This window comes from Astyanax mexicanus, chromosome 19, assembly GCF_023375975.1.
Source record: "Astyanax mexicanus isolate ESR-SI-001 chromosome 19, AstMex3_surface, whole genome shotgun sequence".
Classification (NCBI taxonomy): Eukaryota; Metazoa; Chordata; class Actinopteri; order Characiformes; family Acestrorhamphidae; genus Astyanax; species Astyanax mexicanus.
In genome coordinates this window covers 25,515,955-25,541,306 of record NC_064426.1, presented here as the reverse complement: position 1 = coordinate 25,541,306, position 25,352 = coordinate 25,515,955, and the positions used below count along the sequence as shown (strand labels likewise).

Sequence of the window (25,352 nt, the reverse complement as noted above, 5' to 3'; positions counted from 1 at the left end):
ACCAAAGTTTTGGACTCATTTATGTTCTGAATATAATTAATATATTTGAGGGTTCAATTATATTAAATCCCTACCAATGAAATTAAAGTAGCATTTATTTATCTTTGTAATTCACATTTGCTGATTTCTGTCTCAGGAAGCCACTCAGGTGCTTGTGCAGTCTCTTGTCATCTCAAGACTTGACTACTGCAACTCTCTACTGGCTGGTCTTCCACTGTGAGCCACCAAACCACTACAATTAATTCAGAATGCTGCAGCATGACTCGTCTTCAATCTTCCGAAGTTCAGTCAAGTGACTTTTTTGCTGCGTTCCCTCCACTGGCTTCCTGTTGCCGCCCGCATCCGATTAAAAACCCTGACGCTGGCCTACAAGGCAAAAAATGGACCAGCACCTTCATACTTGATGGCAATGGTCAAAGCCAGATCTGCACCAAGAGCTCTTAGAGCTTTCAGTACGGCTCGGCTCGAACCTCCATCACTCAAAACACACAGAAAACAGACATCCAGACTCTTCTCTGTGCTGGAGCACCAAGGTGGTTGAATGAACTTCCACTGGATGTCAGAACAGCAGAGTCATTCGCGGTCTTCATACGTCGACTGAAGACACATCTTTTTAAAGAGTTTCTAAAATAAAAAACAAAAAAGGTTCCTAGGGTTCTAAACATGATTAAGCTCTATGTATCTCTTGATCCTAGTCTACAAACTAGCTCTGGATATCTGAAGTAACTTTGAAGCACTGTTGTAAGTCGCGCTGGATAAGGGCGTCTGCTAAATACCGTAAATGTAAATGTAAATGTAAATGTAAGTCAGATTCTTGTGCAAGACAGACAATGTAGGCTACTTAAAGTTTTTCTAATAAATTGTTTCTGCCTCGCACAAATAATAAAAAAAAGATTAAGATACTAACTTTCCTAATAGAAGTCTATGTAAAAGATTTAAACTTATTGTAAAGACCATGTCAGATTCAAATTATGTTCACAATGAAAAACAGCACAAATGTAACCACACCTGTAAGACAAGTAACATAGTTATTAGTAAAATGACTGAACATGGTGCTACTATTGAGTAATTAATTACAGTGCATGCAAAGCAAAGCACTATATGGTTATGTATTGGCTTCTTCTACTTCTTCTTATTCTTCCAGGTCCTAAAACTTCTAGAGGTCCTAGACCTATCTATCTATCATTGTAATAAGATAATTACAAGTTGCTGTAACACAATAGTACTAACATACTAGTACTGCCATAGAAATATCATGTAGGACATCAGAGTAATGGCATAATAATAACATTATAATAACGTAGTAATAACAATAGTGATACACTTTCAAATAATGTAAATGAATTTGAACTTACTTTATTTCTTTAGTCTTTTTTCATTGGTCTAGTAAATTACACAATGGCTATGACTATCTAACATATCTAACATTGTAATAAGATAAGAATAACATTGTTATTAGTACTGGAATAGCAATAGCATTATAATTGCATGAAAATAACACAATAATAACAAACTTTAAAATTAAGTAATATCATATAGTAACAACATTGTAATAACGTGGTAGCAACAATACCATTAACAAATGAATCACATGAGCCTTTAATACATTCCAGTCCCATCTTCTCTTATAACGTTTTTATGATCTGAATGTTAGTGATAGAATGGTTTTATGGATTAGAGGGTTTTGTGTTTGTATTGTACTGTTTTCCTTACTGCCTTGTCTGGAACACTGGCGTCCCCAAGGGTGATATGGCCCTTGTTGTCTGCTTGGAGGATGCTCCCAGCTTCTTCTTCCTTCAGTGCATTAACCAACTAGCCACCTGGTCTAAGGCCGGCTTCCTTGATCTTAATGTTATTGGGCAGAAGGTGGAACAAATGGATCATTTCGAATATTTGGGGACATTCATTGGCTACAGACCAACTTTTTTTAGATTAATGTTGATCACATCTATAAAAAGGCGTAGCAGAGGCTCTTTCTTCTTAGGAAGTTGAGGAGTTTTAATACCAGCAAACATACTCTGATCATGGTTTATAGGTCATTTGTTGAGAGTGTTCTCAGTTTTAACATTGTGTCTCGGTGTGGAAAGTCAAGTATAAGTACAAAAAAGGCAATTCAGGTCTACAAAGATCCCACTTATACCCTTTACCCATAATTTCAGTTGCTGCCATCAGAGACAGGAGACTCAAGGTTCCACTAGCTAAGAAAAATAATTTGTAGAAAAAATAGTCAATTGTTCCTTCTAGTGTGAATATTCTGAATAAGGACGTAATACACAATTCCCCAACTTAACCTGTATGTATTTTTATCCTTTCTATTCATCTATTTACTGTCATCTATTTATTGTCCATGTGTTTGTAATTTCATGTATTTATCTGCCAGACTGCTAAAGACAAATTTCCATTTACTGTCAATTTAATGGACAGTAAAGTTTTATCTTATCTTATCGAATAATGGGTCCCTTTTACTTTATTATCAAGTTTTAAAAAGGCAAGCTGTTTAAACTGTTTCATCACTGTGCTAATTATCAGCCTCCCTTTCTCTGTGTCCTTCAACTGCATTACTACACAACCTAATAACACAGTTATAACACAATAGTAATAACATTAGCAAAACACTGTTGTAACTGTTAGTTGTTGATTTATTTTATTTAATATTCTTCAAGCATCAATAACACCCCTTAACATAGCACCTTCATCCACACTTAGTTAAACTAACAATGCAGATATCCTGTATTGTGTGTGCTTTTTAATCTTGAAAGCTATTGTTTTCCATTCAGGTGACTTAACTGTCAAGTATGTGTGTCACAGGCCACTACGTCACTAAACCAGTTTTGACCAGTAATGAATCTTATTGAGACTGACAACTAAGTCTGTTAATTTCTGAGTCAATTACTTTGTAAGTGTTGCGTGGATTAGGTAGTATTTTGTACCAAAAAGCTTGTATGACCTGGAACTAGAGTGGAACAGATTGATGCTGTTCTCTTTAGCACTATTAAGAGGAATGGGTTCCTTTTAAAACTAATATACTGTATATAAAAAACTTTTTAAACAGACAAAGACTGTTTTTTGGAATTGTCATGAACCTAAATTCTTATTAAATTGGCTTTAAGGACTACAGAGTAAATGCAGTGGTTCTACAGTATCAGATGGGACACAACCTAAATTCAGCAGTTTTTCATTATTTTTTAAAATGTTTTGCATTTTCTATTAATACTAAAGTCATCCAAACTATGAAGAAAACATATAGAATTATTTAGTAAACAAAAAAATTATTAACCCTCCTGTTATGTTACGGGTTAATTTGACCTGTTTTAAAGTTTGAAGATCTAGTATAAATAGTTAAAAGTTTTTTTTTTAGTATGAAACTTCTTCTGCTTTTCTTAATTAGTGTAATAAACATATAATATGAAAATGGTTGATCTCAGATATTTGCAACCACCCCCTGCAAAAACTAAAAACTAAAACAACAAAATTGCAATGTTATGTTTCAATGTTATGTAAAACTATTGTTTTATGTGTTGGTCTTTCAACAGTAATAAAGTAGTGAAACATAAAAAAAGGTATGTATTTTTGTGAATTATCCCAACTGAACCATTACCTGTTAGAGGTAAGGAACAACATTGCACTCAATATTGATAGAATAATTAGCAATGGAGTTATTAATACAATATTTACACTGCTTGTAAGGATTTTTTGGTGGTTTCAGACATCTTTTGTTCTGTTCCTGACAAATGATCATAAAAGGAGGGTTAAACCAACCAGAATTGTTTTATCTGATGTATTTGACCTGTTGTAAACACTGCGAGATCTGCTGTAGGTTGCGTGCAGGTGGAGACTCGACCAGCAAGGTGAGGCACAGTTCATCTCGATCAAGCTTTGTGTCTGTCTCTGTGTTTGTCTTTGTCTGACTTTTTCCTTATTTATATAAGGAATTTATATATAAATTCTCCAGACATTCAAAAACAACAAGTGTTTTTTGTCCTACAGCAGGGGTGTCCAAACTATGGCCCGCGGGTTGTTTGCGGCCCTTTTCCTTTTTTGGAGCGGCCTGCGAGGTATTTTAGAAATGTATGTTGGCCCACTTTGGCCCACCTGTTAAGCAGGTTTTTATAATGTGAGATTCAAAGTTTGAACGCTAGGTGTCAGAAACGGGCCAAAGAGTCTAAAAGCGGAGAGGGTGCGCAGTCGTAGCGCAGAAAAACGGGTCAAAGAGTCTAAAAGCGGAGAGAGTGCGCATTTCTAGCGCAGAAAAACAGGCCAAAGAGTCTAAAAGCGGATAGGGTGCTCAGTTGTATCGCAGAAAAACGGGCCAAAGAGTCTAAAAGCCGAGAGAGTGTTCAGTTGTAGGGCAGAAAAAACGGCAAAAAAGTCTAAAAGGGGCGAGAGTGTTCAGGTGTAGCACAGAAAAAGGTCAAAAGTTGCCGTAATTAAGGAGTTTAATATTAAGAGACATCGTGAAATGAAACATCAATTTGAAAAATCTTAGTTTACACAACACTGTCAAAGATAGATAAAGATAGTAAGTAAGTATGTAAGTAAGTGGTGTATTTCATTATTTGTTTTATTACAGAGTCTGTGGCCCGTGACTTCAAATATACTTCTTCTATCCCCCAACAAAAAACATAAAAGTGGTAGACAAACCATAATACTCTGTGCAGCATTTATGTGGCTGTTATCTGTAGCGCTGTTAACTTGCAGTTTCTGAGGCTGGTAACTCTGAACTTATTCTGTACAACAGAGGTAACTCTTGCTTTTCCTTTCCTGATGAGAGCAAGTTTCATTATTTTAACGTTTTTGATGGTCTTTGCTTTTGACTGCACTTGAGGATACTTTCAATATTCAAGTTCTTGAAATTTGTCAGATTTTGACTGAACTTCATTTGCTTAAAGTAAATTTTTATTTACTTAGTTGAGTAGTTCTTGCCATAATATGGATTAGAAAATTATTAACAGGGTTTTTCACTGTATACCAACTTTACCTCTTCACAACTGATGCTCTTAAACACATTAAGGGGGTAAGACTTTCAAGTCATTAACTCTTGAGAATTATATATATTATTTCTCAAAATCATTATCTTGGGATAATTAGTTTAAGGGGAAAAAAATCTCAGATTGTTTGACAGCACATTATCTGTTTTTACCTGTAGATTGCACCAATAGATAAATAACCCTCTGTTTTTGTGTTTAAAATAAAGATGAATGAGTGGTGAATAGTGCATTGGTGCCATCTATAGGTCCGTATGGGTATTGCGTCTGCCTCTGAGTTTTTGTTTTTCTCAAATTAATTATCTCAAAATACTTATCCTGAGATAATTCATTTGAAATTAAAAATGATAACAAATAAAATTTTAGATTTTTTTTTCTTACCCATATTAAATTACCCATGTATCCCCCCCCCCACCACACTTTCTTTTATGGTCTCCATATTGTCATCCCCTTCCAGCCAAGCCAAGCACTCTATGCCCAAATAAGGACTTCCCCAATTAGAGCACGCACATACGCTCTGAGAGGCACTCCATGCCCAAATAAGGACTTCCTCTAATCAGGGCACGCACACGCAGCCATCCAACCCTGATTAGAGATCAGCTTCACCTGGGCAGAGTTGCTTAAAAGCATGCTGTTTCGCTCTACTGTCGCGAGTACTGGTCGCTCTCATGGTCTGTGTTTCCTTGTGGTTCCAGCCTGTTTGCAGCTCTACATAGCGTTCTCATTTCCAAGCCTGTGCTCCTTAGTTCCTGGTGTTTCCCTGGTCTCCTCCCTGCCTAAGTATCCCTGTTTAATTTCTTGTTTTAGTTGTTTGCCCAGTTTACTTTTTTAGTCTTGCCATTTTCCTAAGCTCTGCTTAGCAGTTTTGTTTGCCATTTTTTAGTCTAGTGCTCCCTTTGTTTTTCCCCATTCCCTGTACTACTTCCTGGTTATATTGTTTTGGCAGTTTTAGTTATTCCTTGTTTCCTTAGTCCCTATTTCTTTTGGCCCAGTCTAGTTTACTTTGCCAGTTTTTATATTTGTTTCATATTTTGCCCAACTTTAGTGTGTTGCTCTCACCCATTGATGTTTATTTTGTACTTTTGTTATTTATTTTAAATACATTTTACTGCTTCGTTTTACATCCCAGCAGTGTCTCTTAATTCCTCTCTGCCTGTTTACAGTCAGGCATGACACATATTTTACACTTAGGTTAGATGAATGATGTCTCTTTATTGCTAATTTTTTCTCTTTTTTCCTCCTTATGAATACCAAAGAATTATAGATTTTTCCTACATTAGACTTCCTGCAGTAATACAACTTGATACTTTCTCATTAATAGTACAGAAAGGCTTCTTTAGGAATTTAATTGTCCTTTGATAACAGTTTGATTTGGTTTTAAAGGACCCCGAAATCTGATTTATGCAAAAACGAATAGACATTTTTTCTAGGTTTGGCTTCCCATTGCTCCAAATTGCCACAGTAATATTACTTGAATACCATGGGGGAAAAAAAATGTGTATATATATATATATATATATATAATTTCTGGTCTACATACAACCAAATAGGCTCTTTTCCTAAATTTCCATCCCATTAATTCAAGACTTTATTGGTGTCATTTGATAATCCTTTGATTTTCCTATTTTAAAGGAATCAAATCAGCATTTTTTTTTTGCCATCCTATTACTCCAAATTCCTGCAGTAATATAATTTGAAACTTACATGATTAAAGTGCTTTTGAAGCTATTGGTGGTTTAATTTGATAACACTTTAATAAGTCTTCAAGTTGTGTTTTTTACATAATGCAGTGTTTAAAAATATAATCTAATATAATTTAACCTGAAAACAGATGTCTTTTGTTTTTAATGAGAAAATGGTTGGCATTTTGTAAATGTTACACTGTTAACAGGATTTAAACCAGCAATGTTCCGATCATAGCGGCAGCGCTTTAGACTGCTGGACCAATTGGCAGCCCCAGTTTAAAGATTTTTAGCTGTGTTAGGAGAGTAAGTTGCTTTTTAAAGAGCTTGATCTTTGGGAGGTTTTTGAGGGTAGTGAGTGATGCTTCTGCTCTGGTAGAGGTAGGTAGTTTGTTAGGGGTATTAGGAGAGTAAGTGACTCAAGAAGTCTTTAGGAGGTTCTTAAAGGTGGAGGTAGCAAGAGAGGCTTCTGCTCTGGTAGTGGAAGCTAGTTTGTTCTACCATTGGGGAACTAGGCAGGAGAACAGTCTGGATTGTTTTGTTTTTTAGGTAAAGCTCGGTGACATTCACTGGAGGATGGGAGGTAACATAACCCTTTAGCAGCGAGTGCAAATTGGAGGAAGCCTGTTCAGTCATTACCTTGTAGGCAATTGTAAGGTGTTAGAATGTAATAATCCTAACTTTTAGGGACCCTAAAGGGGCCTTACCAGCTCTCTCCTCATGAGTCCGCTACCTCCTTGCTGACATTGCAGCCTTGTTGGGATCCATACACTACACCATCCATCTGGACTTTTTAGGGTAAATGTTCGATTTAGTTGGCAAACTCTATTTGTTACGTATTTCCATAAATGTTTAATCCAAACGTCACTCACATCCAGGGGCGTAGCAGCAAATTCTGGGCCCTGTACACCCTCTATGTTAATGGGCCCCTATCCATGCCAGTAAACAAAGGAAAGTGAGCGAAAAAAAAATCAGGATTTTCATGGGCCCCTCTCCCTACTCGGGCCCTGGGTAGTCAGGTCCACTTTTCCCCCCACTACCACGCCCATGCTCACATCCACACTAAACCCCTCCTCCCTCCGCTCTGCTCCTCTGTGTGCTGCTGCTGCTGCAGACACCTATACACTTCTCTTCCCCCACTTATGTCCTAAGACTGATGTGGTATAGGTAGTTCTGTTATTATCTGGTTATAATTTTGCCGGAAAAGCTTATTTTACTGTTGTGGTCTAATTAATTGTTGTTGGATGTTGAGATTTGTCAAATGAATAATCATTTATTTAATGTACAGTAGTGAAGCCAATATAAAAATTATATATGGCAATTTAAAGAACTAATCAAACTAATGGATTAACAGTCAATAAATAAATTGGTTAAGAGAAAAACATTTATTTTTTAAAGTAAAATATTTTTTTGTACAGATTTCTGTGCATTTTCTGTCAAAATATTAATATTTTTGAGGAATACAGTGACCAGTGATAATTACATAAATATTATAATAAGTGGTTTACTAAAAACACGAGCCCAAATTAAAACATACCACTGCCGCGGGTGCCCCGTCCCACAGGTGTCGGGCCTGTGGTGGACATGGCCCAGAGGGGCCGTGGTGGGCATCCCTTTTTTAAATTCTGAAAGGTGGCAACCCTAGGCCTAGGGGTAGTTTTATGCACCACAGCAAGCCTTTGAAGGATCCTACACCTTGAGGTTCGCGGGACCCCAGAGGCACCAGCAGCTTCAACTACCTGTTTGCTAGTTTGTAATGGCATTTTAGCAGCTGTTCTCTAAATCTGATGAACTTGCCTGGCAGAAACCTTCCTCATTTTGCCTTTATCTGCACAAATCCGTTTGTGCTCTGAATCAGCCACAAATCTCTTTCACAGTACGATGATCACGCTTACGTTTTTGTACAATATCGAATGTTTTCATACCTTGTTCAAGGCATTGCACTATTTGTCGCTTTTTGGCAGCAGAGAGATCCTTTTTCTTTTACATGTTTTTAATTTAATTCTCTTTGTTTTAATCATGTTTTAATCAATCATGCTTTATTCTTATTTTAGTTTTTATTTCCATTTTTACTGTTAATCTTTTACATGTTTTTTTTTTTTTTTTATTTCTCTGTGTATTTTCTAATTTGTAAAGCACTTTGAATGACCGTTGTGTATGAAAGGTGCTATATAAATAAACTTGCCTTGCCTTGACTTGCCTTTTTCTTTCCCCATGTTGCTTGAAACCTGTGGCCTGCTTAATAATGTGGAACATCCTTCTTAAGTAGTTTTCCTTTAATTTGGCTCACCTGGCAAACTAATTATCACTGGTGTCTAAGATTGATTTCAGTGATCCAAAGAGCCCTGAGACGCAAGACCATCCCTGAGTTTAATTGAGAAACAAACTAAAAATATTTGACACTTAAATCCAATTTGCATAATAATTCCTTTTAAAACAGGCATTAAAACACTGTAAGCTGTTTCACATCCTTGTTTCCTTAATCATTTATTTCTCAACAAGGCTGAAACTGCCATCCAGTTAGAGTTTTCTAATCCAACTTAAATTAAGCTCCAGAGAAGATAGTTCACCTGTAGATGCCACTAATGAGACTTACACAAAAATATTAAACATTTATTTGATTTAATGGTCAAAACCTCTGTGTAGAACATCAATGTTATATGATTAAACTTTTCCAGAAAACTTTAAATATCAGGATGTAATGAAATGAATATTAAATTTAACAAGCTGGTACATACAGAACTTTGTCCTAATAGTGAACATCACCCTTTAATCCCATGATAATTAAACATTTGGTAACTAACAAACTGTACTACTGAATACATCAGAGAGCAGAAACTATAGGAGAGCCTGAAGTTTGCCAAAAAATCATTCACACTACTGGCTAGTTGATCAGTGCAGTCACCTTTTAGTAAGTCAGTAATACCCCAAGCACTGTTAATACTGTATGTCTTTGTTACAACTGCAATTTCTGCATTAATATGATTATTCTCATTTCTCATGGGAGTGAAATAAAGTTTTAGCCATATAGAGTTAAGTGTAATGGTGGAAAGAAAGAAGAACAAGTAGTAGGACAGATGTGACCAAAGAGGATGGGACGGCTGTGACCAAAGAGGATGAGACGGGTGCATTGGAGTTCAGTATGGTCTTCAGGAAGCTTGCAAAGTGTGAGGTTTTAGTGAAGACGTGGACATCCGTTGAAGCACGAGTCGTCACGGTGTTGTTACTAAGCAGAGACAAAGCTGCAACATGGAACCAAGACTGTCCAATCTTACACATCAGAGGACCTCCTTTATGACTCTGAAAGGGGGGAGAGAAAGGTTGTCAGCAGATCAAACACAGAATTAACATTACACTACATTAAAAGCAGATTGTGTATTTTGTGAAACAATTTTTTGGAAAACACCCAAAAAGTAAGTAAATTTGTGGGATGAGCATGCATTTGTGGGATTTAGTATGTGGATTGCACACATTAAATATCCCAAATCTTCTTTGGCACTGTCAAAGAGATTATTCTGTCATTGACTGCCATGTTTAAAGATCTTTTTGGGGTGTTGTCTTCTCGGGACTTGGGTCTCCAAAATCCCCTATTATTTGAAACATGGCTTTCAGTTTGGAGATAATGGTTCTAGGGCTCCAAATAATGCCCTATCCAGATCAGTCATATGTTTCATGCCGATGCTTGAAACAGACACCTACTAGCCACTGTAGCAGAACCCATGCTTACAAGTGCCGCCAATCAGGGTTGCCAGAAGCTCACAACAAATGTCAATTGCAACAGGATCATTCTCCATTTGGAGTGGGAAACCATGTAACAAAGGTTGAAGGGGTAAAAAAAAAAAACACATTTTCCTTATGATTTCTTGGATTTTCCTTTTTTAAATCATATTTCAAAGGCGCGTAACAATTGTAAAATAGCTCAACACATTACCAATTTTCAAGACTTGAGCAAACATTTTTAGTGTAAAGAAATATTTTAAAAGGTTTAACTTTTGAGATTTTATAAAACAGATCCAGATTTACTACATGCATGATTAACATTATACTACATTTTAAAAAAATATATTTTATTTAAAAAATATTTTGTCACAAAGATTTTGGCCACTGGTGTTATCAGGACTCTTATATTTTATTTTATCATACATATTGTTAGCTCTGTTAAACTGTTCCCTGGGTCACAGGTCGTCAAATAATAAGCATATCAAGGCATGAGAAGGTGTGTCCATACTTGCTCATTTTATTTTATTAATTTAAAGATAATTATCTTAATCAGATAGCACATAACTTCTTTGTGTCACTGGTGTTATGTGCTTTAATTGTTACAAAAATATATTTTTATTGCATTGAATTTAAGGAGTTACACATGGTCTCTTGACTGCCAATGAGGCAGGCTTTTTACAAAATCCTCCATTTTAACTAAAATGTCACTGGTGTCACAGTCACTGGTGTTACAGATGTGTTACCATGTGGTGTTTTTCCTTTTTCATGATTTTTAAAAAAAATAAAATGATCCTGCATTAAATGTTAGAATCATTCATTCTAATATCAGTAGTTTAATTTTCATGTTTATTGGACAAAAATGTATTATTGTTTCTTTTTTTTATAAAAGTATTAAAAAAAATTATAGTATAGGAAGATGCCTTTAAGTACAAATAAAGACTGCTTTATTTTTTTTTTTTTCAGAGCTTGTGTAAAAAAAATGCTTTGGTAACATGTTAAGTTTAATGGAATTCACTTCTCACATTCAGCCACATTGTAATTTTTATTAAAAATAAATAAATTGATGACAAAATAAAATCTTCAAGATGGGATAACACCAGTGACAAATTGATCAAAACTTTCCATTTTACGTTAAAATATATTAAAATATATTAAAATATATTTGGATTAAGCTCTCCATTTTGCATATTTGGTAAGTGGAGTTGTTAATAGACATTTTAAGGTTGTTTGTTTCTGGGACAAATTAAATTGATTTTTTTAAATGTCTCCACTTGAATTCCCACTCCAAATGGAGAATGACCCAACAGCGAAATAAGCTGTTTGGGAATGTCAGAAAAGCACAACTTCAAGCTGGTGTTCTGCAAAACCAAGTTGCGGCATTATTTGGAGTGAGCTCTAATATCACCTTCAAACTGAAGGCCAAGTTCCACATAATGGGAGAAGTTAGAGACCTAAGTTCCAAAAAGACGACACCCCAAGAAGATGGTCAAACACCAAACGAGTAAATGGACTAAGATAGAATAATCTTTTTGAAGAGAAGAAATTGGCAATTTTTTCATGGCACAACGCATTGTGCCGTGAGGAGGCGGAGAAGTTGTGGGTCCGCCCCACGCCAGAGCGCAAAGCCATGCCTGTCTCAGCTGGTCCGCATGAGGACTGATTGAGCCGCCAGCTGGGACAGGCATATATACTCAGCCTCAGCTCTCATTTGGAGAGGACTTTCACAGGGGAGCTGAGGGCTGAGGGCTGAGGGCTGAGGCTGCTCGGACGCTAAGAACAAAAACTAAGTACACTACTGAACTCTAGAGCCCCACTGGGCCGAATTATGTTTTAAGTTTGGTTTGGGTGTGGTGGAGGGCATTTTCGAGCCGAATAAAAGGTATAATTTGAGTTCATTTACTCCCCGTGTCTGTGTTATCTGTGTGCTTCCTCCTTCTTGGTCACAGTGGTCATGCCCCTAACCCCAGGGGCCTACCACAGCATATACTCAACAAATGCATGTTCCTTACAAATGTGACACCATTTAAAAGAGAAATGACCAGGCTTTCTAATTGTATGTATGGTATGTTGCCAAGTGGCAACAAATAAATAATCTACCAAACACAAATTTACTTATTTTTTGCGCTATGTTTATATTAAACAAGTGCTAAATCTGAGAGTATCTATAGGTCATGATTGATAATTCTTTGTTTGACATGGATTTTAGAAGTATAAAAACTAGACACCTGTTCTAAGGGCATGATTCCAGTGCAGATGCTGCTGTTAGATGAAGATGCGCTCCCACAGTCCATTATAGAAGTGTTGAAATGCTGAAGAGCTTGCTCAACTACAGAAGAAAAACAACAAACAAACAATTGAGAGAAAAAAAGAAACAACATGACTGAAGCAAACTGACCATAAGACCCAATGATACAATTTAAAATGGATTGTAGGAATAAATGTGTACCTCCTCCTCCAGATCCCCAGCCAGATGCCCAGCATTGAGTGCTGATGTTTAAGTTGGGTGTTTCTATACATATGGGCTGAATGTAGTCTGATAGTGGAGGTTTCTGAGACAATTCCAGCACTGCTATATTATTCTCTGACTCTTTGCTCAATGTGATGTTCCTCACGCTGATTGAGACACTGTTGGGATTGGAGCCGTTCTGTTTGTGGCTGCCCAGGACAACGGTCCAGTCAGAAGCATTGGGGGAGCTGGAGGATACAGAACATGTCATCACTGATCAATATGTGAATAGGGTTCTGATCTCTGATTCAACTCATTTAACTGGTTCTGTAGACTGGGCATCAGCAGAGAAGCTGTAGAGTTTACCTAGAGAAGCAGTCCGCCGAGCTCAAGACATGCTTCTCAGACACCAACGTCCCCCCACAGACATGAGTTCCGTTACGTTGCAGGCTGGCCATCCATGGCCACGCACCCTCAGATGCCAAAGACTTTTCCCCTCCTCTATAGTAATTCAAACTGGCAATGCCACATGCTGGAGCTGGAGTGAGAGAGGAAGTGGAATATAATTAAAGTTCTTTTATATAGTGTCCTAAACTCATGAAGACCTTTCCAGATAAAGTAAAAAAGTAGATAATCTTACGTGAAGCAGTGGAAGAACTGATCGTTGTAGGGATTGAAGTGAGTGTAGTGGTTGTAGAATGAGCAGTAGTAGGGCTTGAAGTAGTAGTGGAAGTGGTTGCATTGACTGTTGAGTTTCCAGTGTTTTTGTCGGTTTTAGAAGATACATGTGACAGAAGAATAAAGTGCAATGCATTAAGTATGGATAAAACAGTAAAAAAAATAATTAAATAAACTAGAAAAGGTGCCTTCGATGAATAAGCTTGCTAATAAGGTTGAAAAAAGTTTAGAAACAGCTAGAAAACTGTAAATGTAAGTCTATAAACTAAATCCAGTGCTATTGTAACGTCAGTGTTACTTTAAATTTATAAAAAGTAGTAGTTCCACCAAACCTGCCTGAGCTTGATCTACTGGACAAAGAAGAATGGGGAAAAATGTCAGTCTCTAGATGCGCAAAGCTGACAGGGACATACCCCAAAAGACTTAAAGCTGTAATTGCAGCGAAAGCTGGCTAAATACTTTTCCACATTACACTTTTCAGATTTTTATTTGATATAAATTTTGAAATGTATACTTTTCGTTCCACTTTACAAATACGTGCTACTTTGTGTTGGTCTATTATTCAAAATATCAATAAAATACATTTAAGTTTGTTGTTGTAAGATGACAAAATGTGAAAAAAAACTAAAGGGGTTTGAATCTTTTTGCAAGCCACTGTACATTAATGCATTTTAGTCAATTTATTCAACTATGCCTACAAGTCAATAGTTATAGCATACCATCAGTAGTTTAAATAACTTTCTTGTGTTTACAGGAATGAATTCAGTTGCAGAAGCTACAGTTTTGGTTACAGATAAAGTAAAAAAGGTAGATAATCTTACGTGAAGCAGTGGAAGAACTGATTGTTGTAGGGATTGAAGTGAGTGTAGTGGTTGTAGAATGAGCAGTAGTAGGGCTTGAAGTAGTAGTAGAAGTGGTTGCATTGACTGTTGAGTTTCCAGTGTTTTTGTCGGTTTTAGAAGATACATGTGACAGAAGAATAAAGTGCAATGCATTAAGTATGGATAAAACAGTAAAAAAAATAATTAAATAAACTAGAAAAGGTGCCTTCGATGAATAAGCTTGCTAATAAGGTTGAAAAAAGTTTCGAAACAGCTAGAAAACTGTAAACGTAAGTCTATAAACTAAATCCAGTGCTATTGTAACGTCAGTGTTACTTTAAATATATTAAAAGTAGTAGTTCCATCAAACCTGCCTGAGCTTGATCTACTGGACAAAGAAGAATGGGGAAAAATGTCAGTCTCTAGATGTGCAAAGCTGACAGGGACATACCCCAAAAGACTTGAAGCTGTAATTGCAGCGAAAGCTGGCTAAATACTTTTCCACATTACACTTTTCAGATTTTTATTTGATATAAATTTTGAAATGTATACTTTTCGTTCCACTTTACAAATATTTGCTACTTTGTGTTGGTCTATTATTCAAAATATCAATAAAATACATTTAAGTTTGTTGTTGTAAGATGACAAAATGTGAAAAAAACTCAAGAGGTATGAATCTTTTTGCAAGCCACTGTACATTAATGCATTTTAGTCAATTTATTCAACAATGCCTACAAGTCAATAGTTATAGCATACCATCAGTAGTGTAAAGACCTTTCTTGTGTTTACAGGAATTAATTCAGTTGCAGAAGCTACAGTTTTGGTTACAGATAAAGTAAAAAAGTAGATAATCTTACGTGAAGCAGTGGAAGAACTGATCGTTGTAGGGATTGAAGTGAGTGTAGTGGTTGTAGAATGAGCAGTAGTAGGGCTTGATGTAGTAGTAGAAGTGGTTGCATTGACTGTTGAGTTTCCAGTGTTTTTGTCGGTTTTAGAAGATACATGTGACAGAAGAATAAAGTGCAATGCATTAAGTATGGATAAAACAGTAAAAAAAATAATTAAATAAACTAGAAAAGGTGCCTTCGATGACTAAGCTTGCTAATAAGGTTGAAAAAAGTTTCGAAACAGCTAGAAAACTGTAAATGTAAGTCTATAAACTAAATCCAGTGCTATTGTAACGTCAGTGTTACTTTAAATTTATAAAAAGTAGTAGTTCCATCAAACCTGCCTGAGCTTGATCTACTAGACAAAGAAGAATGGGAAAAAATGTCAGTCTCTAGATGCGCAAAGCTGACAGGGACATACCCCAAAAGACTTGAAGCTGTAATTGCAGTGAAAGCTCACTGAATACTTTTGCACGTCACACTTTTCAGATTTTTATTTGATATAAATTTTGAAATGTATAATTTTCGCTCCACTTCACAAATATGTGATACTTTGTGTTGGTCTATTATTCGAAATTTCAATAGAATACATTTAAGTTCGTTGTTGTAAGTTGACAAAATGTAAAAAAAAAACCTAAAGGGGTTTGAATCTTTTTGCAAGCCACTGTACATTAATGCATTTTAGTCAATTTATTCAACAATGCCTACAAGTCAATAGTTATAGCATACCATCAGTAGTGTAAAGAACTTTCTTGTGTTTACAGGAATGAATTCAGTTGCAGAAGCTACAGTTTTGGTTACAGATAAAGTAAAAAAGGTAGATAATCTTACGTAAAGCCGTGGGAGAACTGATCGTTGTAGGGATTGAAGTGAGTGTAGTGGTTGTAGAATGAGCAGTAGTAGGGCTTGAAGTAGTAGTAGAAGTGGTTGCATTGACTGTTGAGTTTCCAGTGTTTTTGTTGGTTTTAGAAGATACATGTGACAGAAGAATAAAGTGCAATGCATTAAGTATAGATAAAACAGTAAAAAATAATTAAATAAACTAGAGAAGGCGCCTTTAATAACTAAACTTGTTAATAACGTTGAAAAAGGTTTATAAACAGCTAAAAAATGTAACCGTAAGTCTATAAACTAAACCCTACTACCAACCTGGTAGTAGGTTCCCCACAAATAACAGAGATTGATCTACTGGACAAAGAAGAATGGGCAAAAATATCAGTCTCTAGATGCGCAAAGCTGACAGGGACATACCCCAAAAGACTTGAAGCTGTAATTGCAGCGATATGCATGTATCATTTTCATTCCGATTTACAAATATGTGATACTTTGTGTTGGTCTATCACTCAAAATATCAATAAAATACATTTAAGTTTGTTGTTGTAAGATGACGAAATGTGAAAAAAACCTTTTGCAAGCCACTGTACATTTTATGCACAGTTTTATGCATAAATGCACTGTACACTGTGCATTTTAGTCAATTTACTCAACTATGATTACAAGTCAATAGTCATAGTGTAAAGAACTTTCCTGTGTTCACAAGAATGAATTCAGTTGTAGAAGCTATACAATTTTGGTTACAGATAAAGTAAAAAAGATAGATAATCTTATGTAAAGCAGTGGAAGCAGTGATTGAATGAATTCCTATAGAATAAAAAAAGAAGAATAAAATAAACTAGAAAAGGAACCTTCAATAACTAAGCATGTTAGTAATGTTGAAAAAAGTTTAGAATCAGCTAAAACACTGGGTAAGGCTATAAACTAAATCCAGTGCTATTGTAATTTTACTATTACTTTATATTCATATAAAATAGTAGTTATACCAACCCGTTGTTTGTTCCGTACAGAAGACCTTTCCAGATAAAGTAAAAAAAGGTTGATAAACGTACCAGTGGGAGTAGTAGTCATTTTTGTAGTGGTAAAAGTAGTAGTAGTAATGATGCCAGGTGTGGATGCATTGACTGTTTTGATGTTGTTTTGGAAGATATGTAGCACACATGACAAAAAAAAAAGAGTACAGTTACTATAATAAAATGTGCATGAAACTGTAAATAAAAATGATAATAATAATAATAATAATAATAATAATAATAAATATAGACATAGCAAGTCAGAGAAATACTGTGGGATGGTTAAAAATTGTGCGCTCTCAAAACAGTCTCTGTATCAGGGTGGGGTACAAAATTCTAAATTGAATTGAGAATTCTAATACATTTAGAATTTAGAAATTGAAATTGAATTGAAACATAAATTAATAATACATCATTAAGGTTTATTTAGCGATGAAGCTTTACAGTATATATTACTTATGATTACAATGGAATTTCATGTATGGAATTTCATGTATGGACTGCAAATGAACATTAAAAATATATTCTATAAAACCTCATTAAAACTGTAGTAACTTTTAAATTGTAGAAAATGATAGGAAAGCACTTCATTTCCCAGAATACCTTGCTTTATGCAAGTTTTCAAAATCCTATTCTTGCTGAGACAGTGGCGCAAAAAGGTATTTGCCCCCTTAGAGGTTTCTTTTAATTTATCATTTTTGTCATACGTACAATTCAGATTATCAAATAAACTTTGATATCAGACAAAGATAACCTGAGTAAATATAAAAAAAGCAATCAAGAAATCACTTAAATAGAACCTGTCTGACAACATGAAACAAAATAAAAGGACACAAATTAACACATTATGCCCCGATCTGAAGAAAATCAAAAACAGATGAGAAAACAAAGTCATTAATTATCTATCAGTCTGGAAAAGGTTACAAAGTCATTTCTAAGGCTTTGGGACTCAAGCGACCAGTGAGGGCTATTATTCACAAATGGAGAAAAATTGGAAGACTGTTGAACCCTCCAAGGAGTTTAACAAATAAAATGATTAATAAATAAAATAAAAAGTGCTTTTTATAATTACTTAGGTTATCTTTGTCGGATATTAAAGTTTATTTGATAATTAGAAAAATATTTGTAAGACAAAAAAGCAAAAACAAAATTAATCTGTAGGGGGTAAATACTTTTCACGCCACTGTATGAGATAAGAATACATTTCTCTGAATTGCAATGAATTCAATTGAAATTGTAGTAATTCCTATTGCTCTGTATTGTCCCAAGCAAATTAAGAAACAACTTACAGCTTCCATGGATCCCTGAAATAAATAAAAGAAAGTTAGTGTTCACCATTTTAGTGACAGTTACTAATTCAGTGAAGGAAATTTGAAGCAATACTCCATCAATTGAATCCATTAAATGCATTGTTTCTTCTACACTGATGATTTTACTTATTAGACTTAATTAGAGCTTATTAGAACTGGTTTCCTTGCAAAAGCATATCTCTTATTTTCAAGTTATGTTTAATTATTGTTTACTATTTATGTGTACTTTAAATCTTAAATCCTATGTTTAATGTTTTACAAACTGAAGGTGTGCCCTAAAAAAGTTGCATTAATTTATTAAAGCTAATTTTAAAGCAACCATCCACTTCTCCTGAAGTCCAGAAGATGTCAAACGGCCTGTAAAAGTACCTGACTTGTCAATTGCCATATCCCATCATGCTGTGCTGCATTATTCTACATCAGTTGTACAGTAATTGCTGATTTAACATAGTAGATTTCTTAGTATAGAATACATTTACAGTAATATACTAAATACTGTATTCTACTGTGAATGGTAAAGTACTGTTGAATAGTGTAAAATCTGTATTTTTTTTGTGTAAATAAATTAAAAAATTTTTGAAGGGAGATAAATAAATAGTTTTATATAGTGCTGAAATATGAAAAATAAATATGAAGAGCAAACACAGAAAAAAGTATCCTTAAAGACTAGAACAGCCACTATCTGTTTTTGCAAATTAACTCTCTAAATGTTCATACATCGAAAAATTATTTTAAGACAGTGTTAAAAAATAAAACTGTACTTTAAAACTAATATACTTTTAAATATTATGTAGTTTGATATGAATATGCTTGTCAGACAACTGTGGTACAGTAACATAATTATTACATTATTATAACACAACACACACATTCTGGCACAGGTTTGTAGAGAAAAACAAACAAACAAAAAAGTAATAACCAAGATTAATATGAGATGGTCATAACTATGAATAAATAAAGCCATTAAACCTCTATTTAATTAATTATATTTAATTCAGCCTAGTTTAGTCAGAAGCGTGTAAAAAAAATCCTGTCTGACGTTAAAAACTTTCCTTATCTTTCCTGAATCATTGTTAGTCTTCAAAGCACCCGCTCTAGACGACCTACCCAACACATACTTTCAGATTATGCCTTTTAACAAGAATCCGGACCAGCGACTCTGAAACTTAAACCCTCATGTTTTTTTTTTTGTTTTGTTTCTTGTGAATCAACAGTACAATGTTAATGAATAGTGACTGGACTTGTAAAGGGATGACAGTGGGTATTTTCATAGCTTGACAGAAACCACTGTATTTTCCTGATAAATCACAGTTATTTACTGTTATTGGTTAATTGTCAGCATTACTGTTAATTTACAGCCAAAGTATGATTTTTAACAGTATTTTACTACTATTATTAAATGCAGTATGATGAAGTTTTAAATACTCTTTCTTATCCACATAAAAGCAAAATGGATAAATCAAACCACTGATTTATGATTTATGATCAGGCGTATCTGACTGAACTGCGAGAAGACTCTAAGACGAAAGACTGCATTATAAACACCACAAAGAGAAAAGATCATCATTTAAGATCACACTGGAATCGAGAGAATTTGATAAAATGAAATGAGAATAAAGTTTAGTTTTGTAATGGGTTGGAGTGCTACTGATAGGCAGCCCTTCAGCCCAGAGAGTTGTCGAACCCAGTTGCAGAACAGGAGATCTCAAAGCAGGTAAACCCAAGAAAAAGGGAAATAATAATAATAATAATAATAATACTTAAATAATAACAATAATAATAATTGATATACAGTTGTTAATATATATTAATAAGATATATAATAATATTATAAATATATAAATCTTATTATTAAACCCCGCTCCACGCGGGGATTGAACCCAGGCTGTCACGGTCGCAGCCCAATGCTCTAACCGCTACACCAGCGAGCGGATTGGGATGCGGCCGCTTTAATCGGCATTGGGAGAATGTTAACAAGACTCGCCGCGGAAGCTAACGGCTACCTCTTATAAGACGAGGTGAAGAACAAAAGAGCTTCCAAAATAAACGAAACTTAACTAAGTAGTTTTTGGATTATATGCTGTTCCACCAGAGAGGGAAGGAACAGCGGGGGGGGGGGGGGGGGGGGGGGGGGGGGAGAGGTGAGCAATCCGGGCATAGATTCGCTCTCACGAGTCACGAGCTTCAAAGATCCAGCGCCGAGTGGCTAGTTGGCGTTGCTTATAAGCTGTTGAAAGCAGGTGTTGATAATTAGCCAATTAACCCTCGGCGCTGGCCTGGTGCGCCCTCCGATGCCCTGGAGGACGCCTCGATCGGGCACCAGCCCTTACAAGTTTACTCAAAACATGCTCTATGGTCAGCTATTGCATTATTTTGAGTTTAAGATTTAATATTAGAAAGCATTATATCTTTTAATCCCACTTCTGATTTCCTCACTCCTTTCATTAATGCCAGTTTGCATTGTTTGCATGTAGGTTTTACAACGATTTTTTTATTATTATTTAATTTTTAGAACTAAAAAGTACTTAAAATAACTATTTATAGCACTTTTTATTACCACAGTTCCAGATAATCTATCCAGCTACACTGGCTGCAAAGTGTTTATCTACATTATTGTCTAAATTATTTATATATGTTTTATCCAGAGCTTACCTTGTGTTAGAAGTGTGATTATCAGCACTACACTCAATGTCCTCCACAGTGCCATCGCTGCTCAGAATGAAACTGTGTAAAAATATTTCAGACACTATATATATAACAATCCATCCGTTTCATGTGACATTTAGTCACACCTCTAAAGTGAACATGGGACAATTATTTATTAGTTTCCTTGTTGCTGGGGAATTTTATCACAACCCCACTCTGCATGTTTTTACGTTGTACATCTCGAAGAACAACTACAGTGACATGCAAACGTTTGAGCACCCCTAGTGGAAATTGCAGATAGTTACTAAACTATCTATCTAAATTGCAGTTAGTACCTAGTAGCATCCTCTTTTATATATCACAGCTTGTAAATGCTTTTCGTAGCCAACCTAGACTCTTATAATTCCTTTTTCCAGAATTTTCATCCGTTCTCCGTTGCTAAAGTTTTTCAGTTCTGTGAGATTCCAGGGCCGAATTGCATGCACCTCTCTATAGTATTTTAGTGCAGTTCAGGTCAGGGATCTGTGGGGAAAAAAGGATTGATTTTAGGTCACTGCTTTTTAAAGATTTTGGATTTTAAGGTGTGTTTAGAATCATTATCCATTGGTAGAAGCCATCCTCTTTTCACCTTCAGCTTTCATACAGACGTGTAACTTTTCTTGCTCTCGAAATTTGCAGGACTTTCTTTGAATCCATTTTTCCCTTTACCCATGAAATGTTCCCTGTGCCATTCACTGCAACACAATTCCAGAGAAAGATCCATCCATCCCCATGCTTAATGGGTGGATAGGTGTTATTTTCATGAAATTATTATTTTCTAAGCATTCATTTGCCTATTGCATTAAACAGTACATTTTACATAAAAAGTACATTTTTAGACGTATTTCTTTTCTCCAAAATGGATAAGTCTTGCTTAGATTTGATATTGTTTTTATTCTGATTTTATTCTGATGCTAAAATGTACGAATAGTGAGGATATAGGAGAGGTTTTCTTCTGATGACTTGTTCATAAAGACCAGGCATGCAGGTGTTGTTAAACAGTAGAACAGTGTAACACAACTCCAGAGTCTGCTAAATGTTCCTAAAGTCTTTTCCAGTCAAGACAGTGTTGGCTTTTCTAGATTTTAGCTTTTTGCCCTCCACTGTTCCTATTAACTGCCATTTCTTAATTACAATTTGAGGAAATGGCAACCTAAAAACGGTTTGTTAACTTCTTATAGCAAAGTTTGCTAGGCTGCTTAGAAGAACCCACAGCTGTTGTTTTTGGGGACAAGGTTAGAGGACTCTGGGTATCTATAAAGCTTTCAAATTTGCAACACCCGGTCTTTCTTATCTATGAGGCTAATTAAGGGCTGAGACCTTGGTCAAAATTGTCTAATTGCTCAAACATCCTAGGGTTCCCATACTTTTGCAAGGTACTCATTTCCTTTTTCACTCTGAAATTGTACAAAACTAAAACATTGCTTAAAATGTTTCAAAAGTGTGTTTCAACTTTAACTTCATGCCTTCTGGAGATCAATTCATTATCATCCTGCTTAACTGTTCATAGTAACAGACATTTTTCTGGGGTGCCTAAACTTTTGGCTTTTGGTGTATTAAAGTAGTGCAAATTAAATAAAAAAGGAAACATAAAAAAAATAATTCTTATTAAAAATGAATCACATTTAAAATGGAACACAATAACAGTCACAATAAGCAAAAAGAGATCAGGTAACAATAAACAATACAAAGTAATGAACAGTGCTAATGTGTATCAGAACAAAAAGAAGCCTAACCATTTTTTAAAGTTGGATCAAAGTATCAATTTTGATGTTCCCAAAACATCTAAAAAGGCTCAGTCAGACAGTTGTAGAATGGTGGTAATCCAGGACCTAGTGATGAATTACCAGTATAAAAGTATTTCTGCTGTAAAACTGAGGAACCTTTTATTCAGCCTTTAATCTTGCTTATCTTTTATTTTTAACAAAAAAATCTGGTATGAGGAACAAAGAAACAGGAAAGAAGACAATGAACAACAGCAGAACCTGTTCATTAAGGCATTATCTGGATGTAATGTGATCAATCAAATCACCTGTCTGCATTCTCTGGCCTGTGCCCAATAGAGAATGTGTGAAAAGTTTTGAAACCTAAAACATATAACAACGACCCAGTACTGTTGTACACCTTATATTTCTTTTAAAGCTTTTAAGGAATTTTAAATAGTAAATGTGATGCCATAGATATAGATGTAGAATAATTGTAATTATCATGATTGTCTAGTCTTTTTAGAACTGTGAGTTTTTGGTATGCTAAAAAATGAATAAGAAACAGATTTAGAGGTTTATACCATATTTATCAGATGGTAGTAAATAAATAGGTAGACTCTTAATGGTGCATTCCAACATCTGAGCAGTGCCATGTTTGAATGCAACACATCTGTTTTACACATAACTAAAAACCTATGAAAAAAGACAAAAATGTATTCATATAAAAAACTAACAATAAAAAGTGTTATCGTGAAAGTTATCGAGGTATCTATTTGGGTGATTCTCATGAAGACCTTCACATTAACATAAAAAAGTTTTTCACCTCATTGCAGCATTTTTTTCAAGTTGAAAAGCTAAAATAGAATGTGTATTTTACTATATTGATTATTTTTTCATATAATTTAAAAAAAAAAGAATTTTATTACCATTTGAATCTGATATGATCCAGAATAATTCTCATTACCGTTACAGTAAATGACTAAGCTAGATCAACGGTTCAAAACATTTTTTGATGATTAATTTCATATTTCCACAACATATTCCATTAACATAACAGCACAGTCCTTGACAATTACTTTGATCTTTTTTATTTATTTATTTATAGTTAAGCAACTCTCATTACCGATACAACATTTGTAAAATATCTTTTAATGTTTTAATTAATGGAAATGATTTTAGAATATGTTTGATCAAAAACTCATGTGGACAACAGGTGAGGGATAAGTTATGATAAGATGTGAAACATTTAAAAAAATTTAACATTTTAGATCCATAACGGTAATGAGAACACAATTAAACGGTAATAAGAATAAATGTAACGGTAATGAAACTTAGTTAAGGCAATTGTTTAACAAAACATGGAACCAGAAAAACAAGCAAATTTCAAGAAACTCTAGCCTTGGCTCCTGCCTTCTTCCGTTCAATCTCTGTCAGTCTTTAAAAAATGAATATAACCATTAGACTAATCAAAAGAGTAAAAACATCAATGACATTGTTTTACGGTATATATATATATATATATATATATATATATATATATATATATATATATATATATATATACACACACATTAACATTAAATATATATATATATAATTTATTTTATCATTTATGGTAATTTATTATATATATATATATATATATATATATATATATAATTTATCATTTATGGTAATTTATTTTATATATATATATATATATATATATATATATATATATATATATATATATATATATATATATATATAATGAATTACCATAAATGATCAAATAAACTCTGTTTAATGACTCTTTTAGCAGTCTTACATAAGAATCTTATTACCAGCTCAATGGTTCTTATTACCATTATGGCCCTCACAATGCATGGTAATGAGAATATTGAGTAACGGTAATGAGATGCTCTTGGCTAATTTCACAAATAACTTAAAATGCTAATATGCTAACAACCTATAACTAATATTTTTTAAAGTAATGAGTATTAAACCATAACGGTAATGATAATAGACAGTGTAACTGAGGACAGTTTTATCAATATTAACACTGATTTCTCAAAGGGAGAGAAGAGTGACCAACTGACCTTATCTCCAATTTGAAGCTTGTCTCTGAAGTGATGCATCATGGGATAGTTGATCAATTTAAAGGCACAGTGTAAATTTTATAGGGGGTGAAATCATGAAACGGTAATGAGAAAAAATTTGTTCGGACACAGTTATTTTGTTTAAAATCAATTACATTTTTTTGTTCAATACAAAAAATATTTATATTATGTATTATTTTGATTATTTTGATATTTTAAATGACTTTACCCTATTTTATTTATTTTATATGCTTAGTAATTTTTATGTGGTTTAACTTAGAATTAGATATGGTCGGACACATAACGGTAATGAGAATTTCCATATATTTTTTTATTTAATTTATATAAAAATAATTTTATATGATGATGAAAACAATTGACCCATACAGTACTCCCTATTTGCTTTACACACAATATCAGAGTTTTTATGAATTAAGTATTGATTTTAAAAAAAATTGTCATGGACATGTTCCCTGCAACTTCATGAGAATCACCCATTTCCTAGAC

The 25,352-nt window shown here is 34.4% G+C and overlaps 1 protein-coding gene across 12 annotated transcripts; it reads right to left on the bottom strand.

The window, feature by feature from the left end:
* Positions 1–9,264: 9,264 nt before the first annotated feature.
* Positions 9,265–21,114, bottom strand: LOC103042929 (uncharacterized). Of its 12 annotated transcripts, none has more exons than XM_049468162.1 (12): positions 21,029–21,113; positions 18,356–18,370; positions 17,106–17,177; positions 16,369–16,407; positions 16,051–16,155; positions 15,190–15,294; positions 14,333–14,437; positions 13,474–13,578; positions 13,200–13,371; positions 12,834–13,081; positions 12,613–12,713; positions 9,265–9,967 (listed from the first exon to the last, which is right to left on the bottom strand). In XM_049468162.1, the coding sequence occupies exons 1-12, from the start codon at positions 21,081–21,083 to the stop codon at positions 9,701–9,703; spliced, it is 1,389 nt and encodes a 462-aa protein (XP_049324119.1). In that variant the 5' UTR covers positions 21,084–21,113; the 3' UTR covers positions 9,265–9,700. The 12 variants fall into 12 exon arrangements, with proteins under 12 accessions (XP_049324119.1, XP_049324120.1, XP_049324124.1 ...); XM_049468163.1 differs by having other exon boundaries at positions 16,369–16,404; XM_049468167.1 differs by lacking the exon at positions 14,333–14,437 and having other exon boundaries at positions 21,029–21,114.
* Between the last annotated feature and the right edge of the window lie 4,238 nt (positions 21,115–25,352).

What these genes read in the sequence shown, in the direction of transcription:
- LOC103042929 (XM_049468162.1), bottom strand. Translation starts at nt 21,083, where the DNA reads ATGGCACTGTGGAGGACATTGAGTGTAGTGCTGATAATCACACTTCTA. An exon ending in CAGTTCTCCCACGGCTTTAC is followed by an intron (nt 15,295 to 16,050) that starts GTAAGATTATCT and finishes GAAACTCAACAG; the next exon opens with TCAATGCAACCACTTCTACT. An exon ending in TCGGCGGACTGCTTCTCTAG is followed by an intron (nt 13,082 to 13,199) that starts GTAAACTCTACA and finishes TGTATCCTCCAG; the next exon opens with CTCCCCCAATGCTTCTGACT.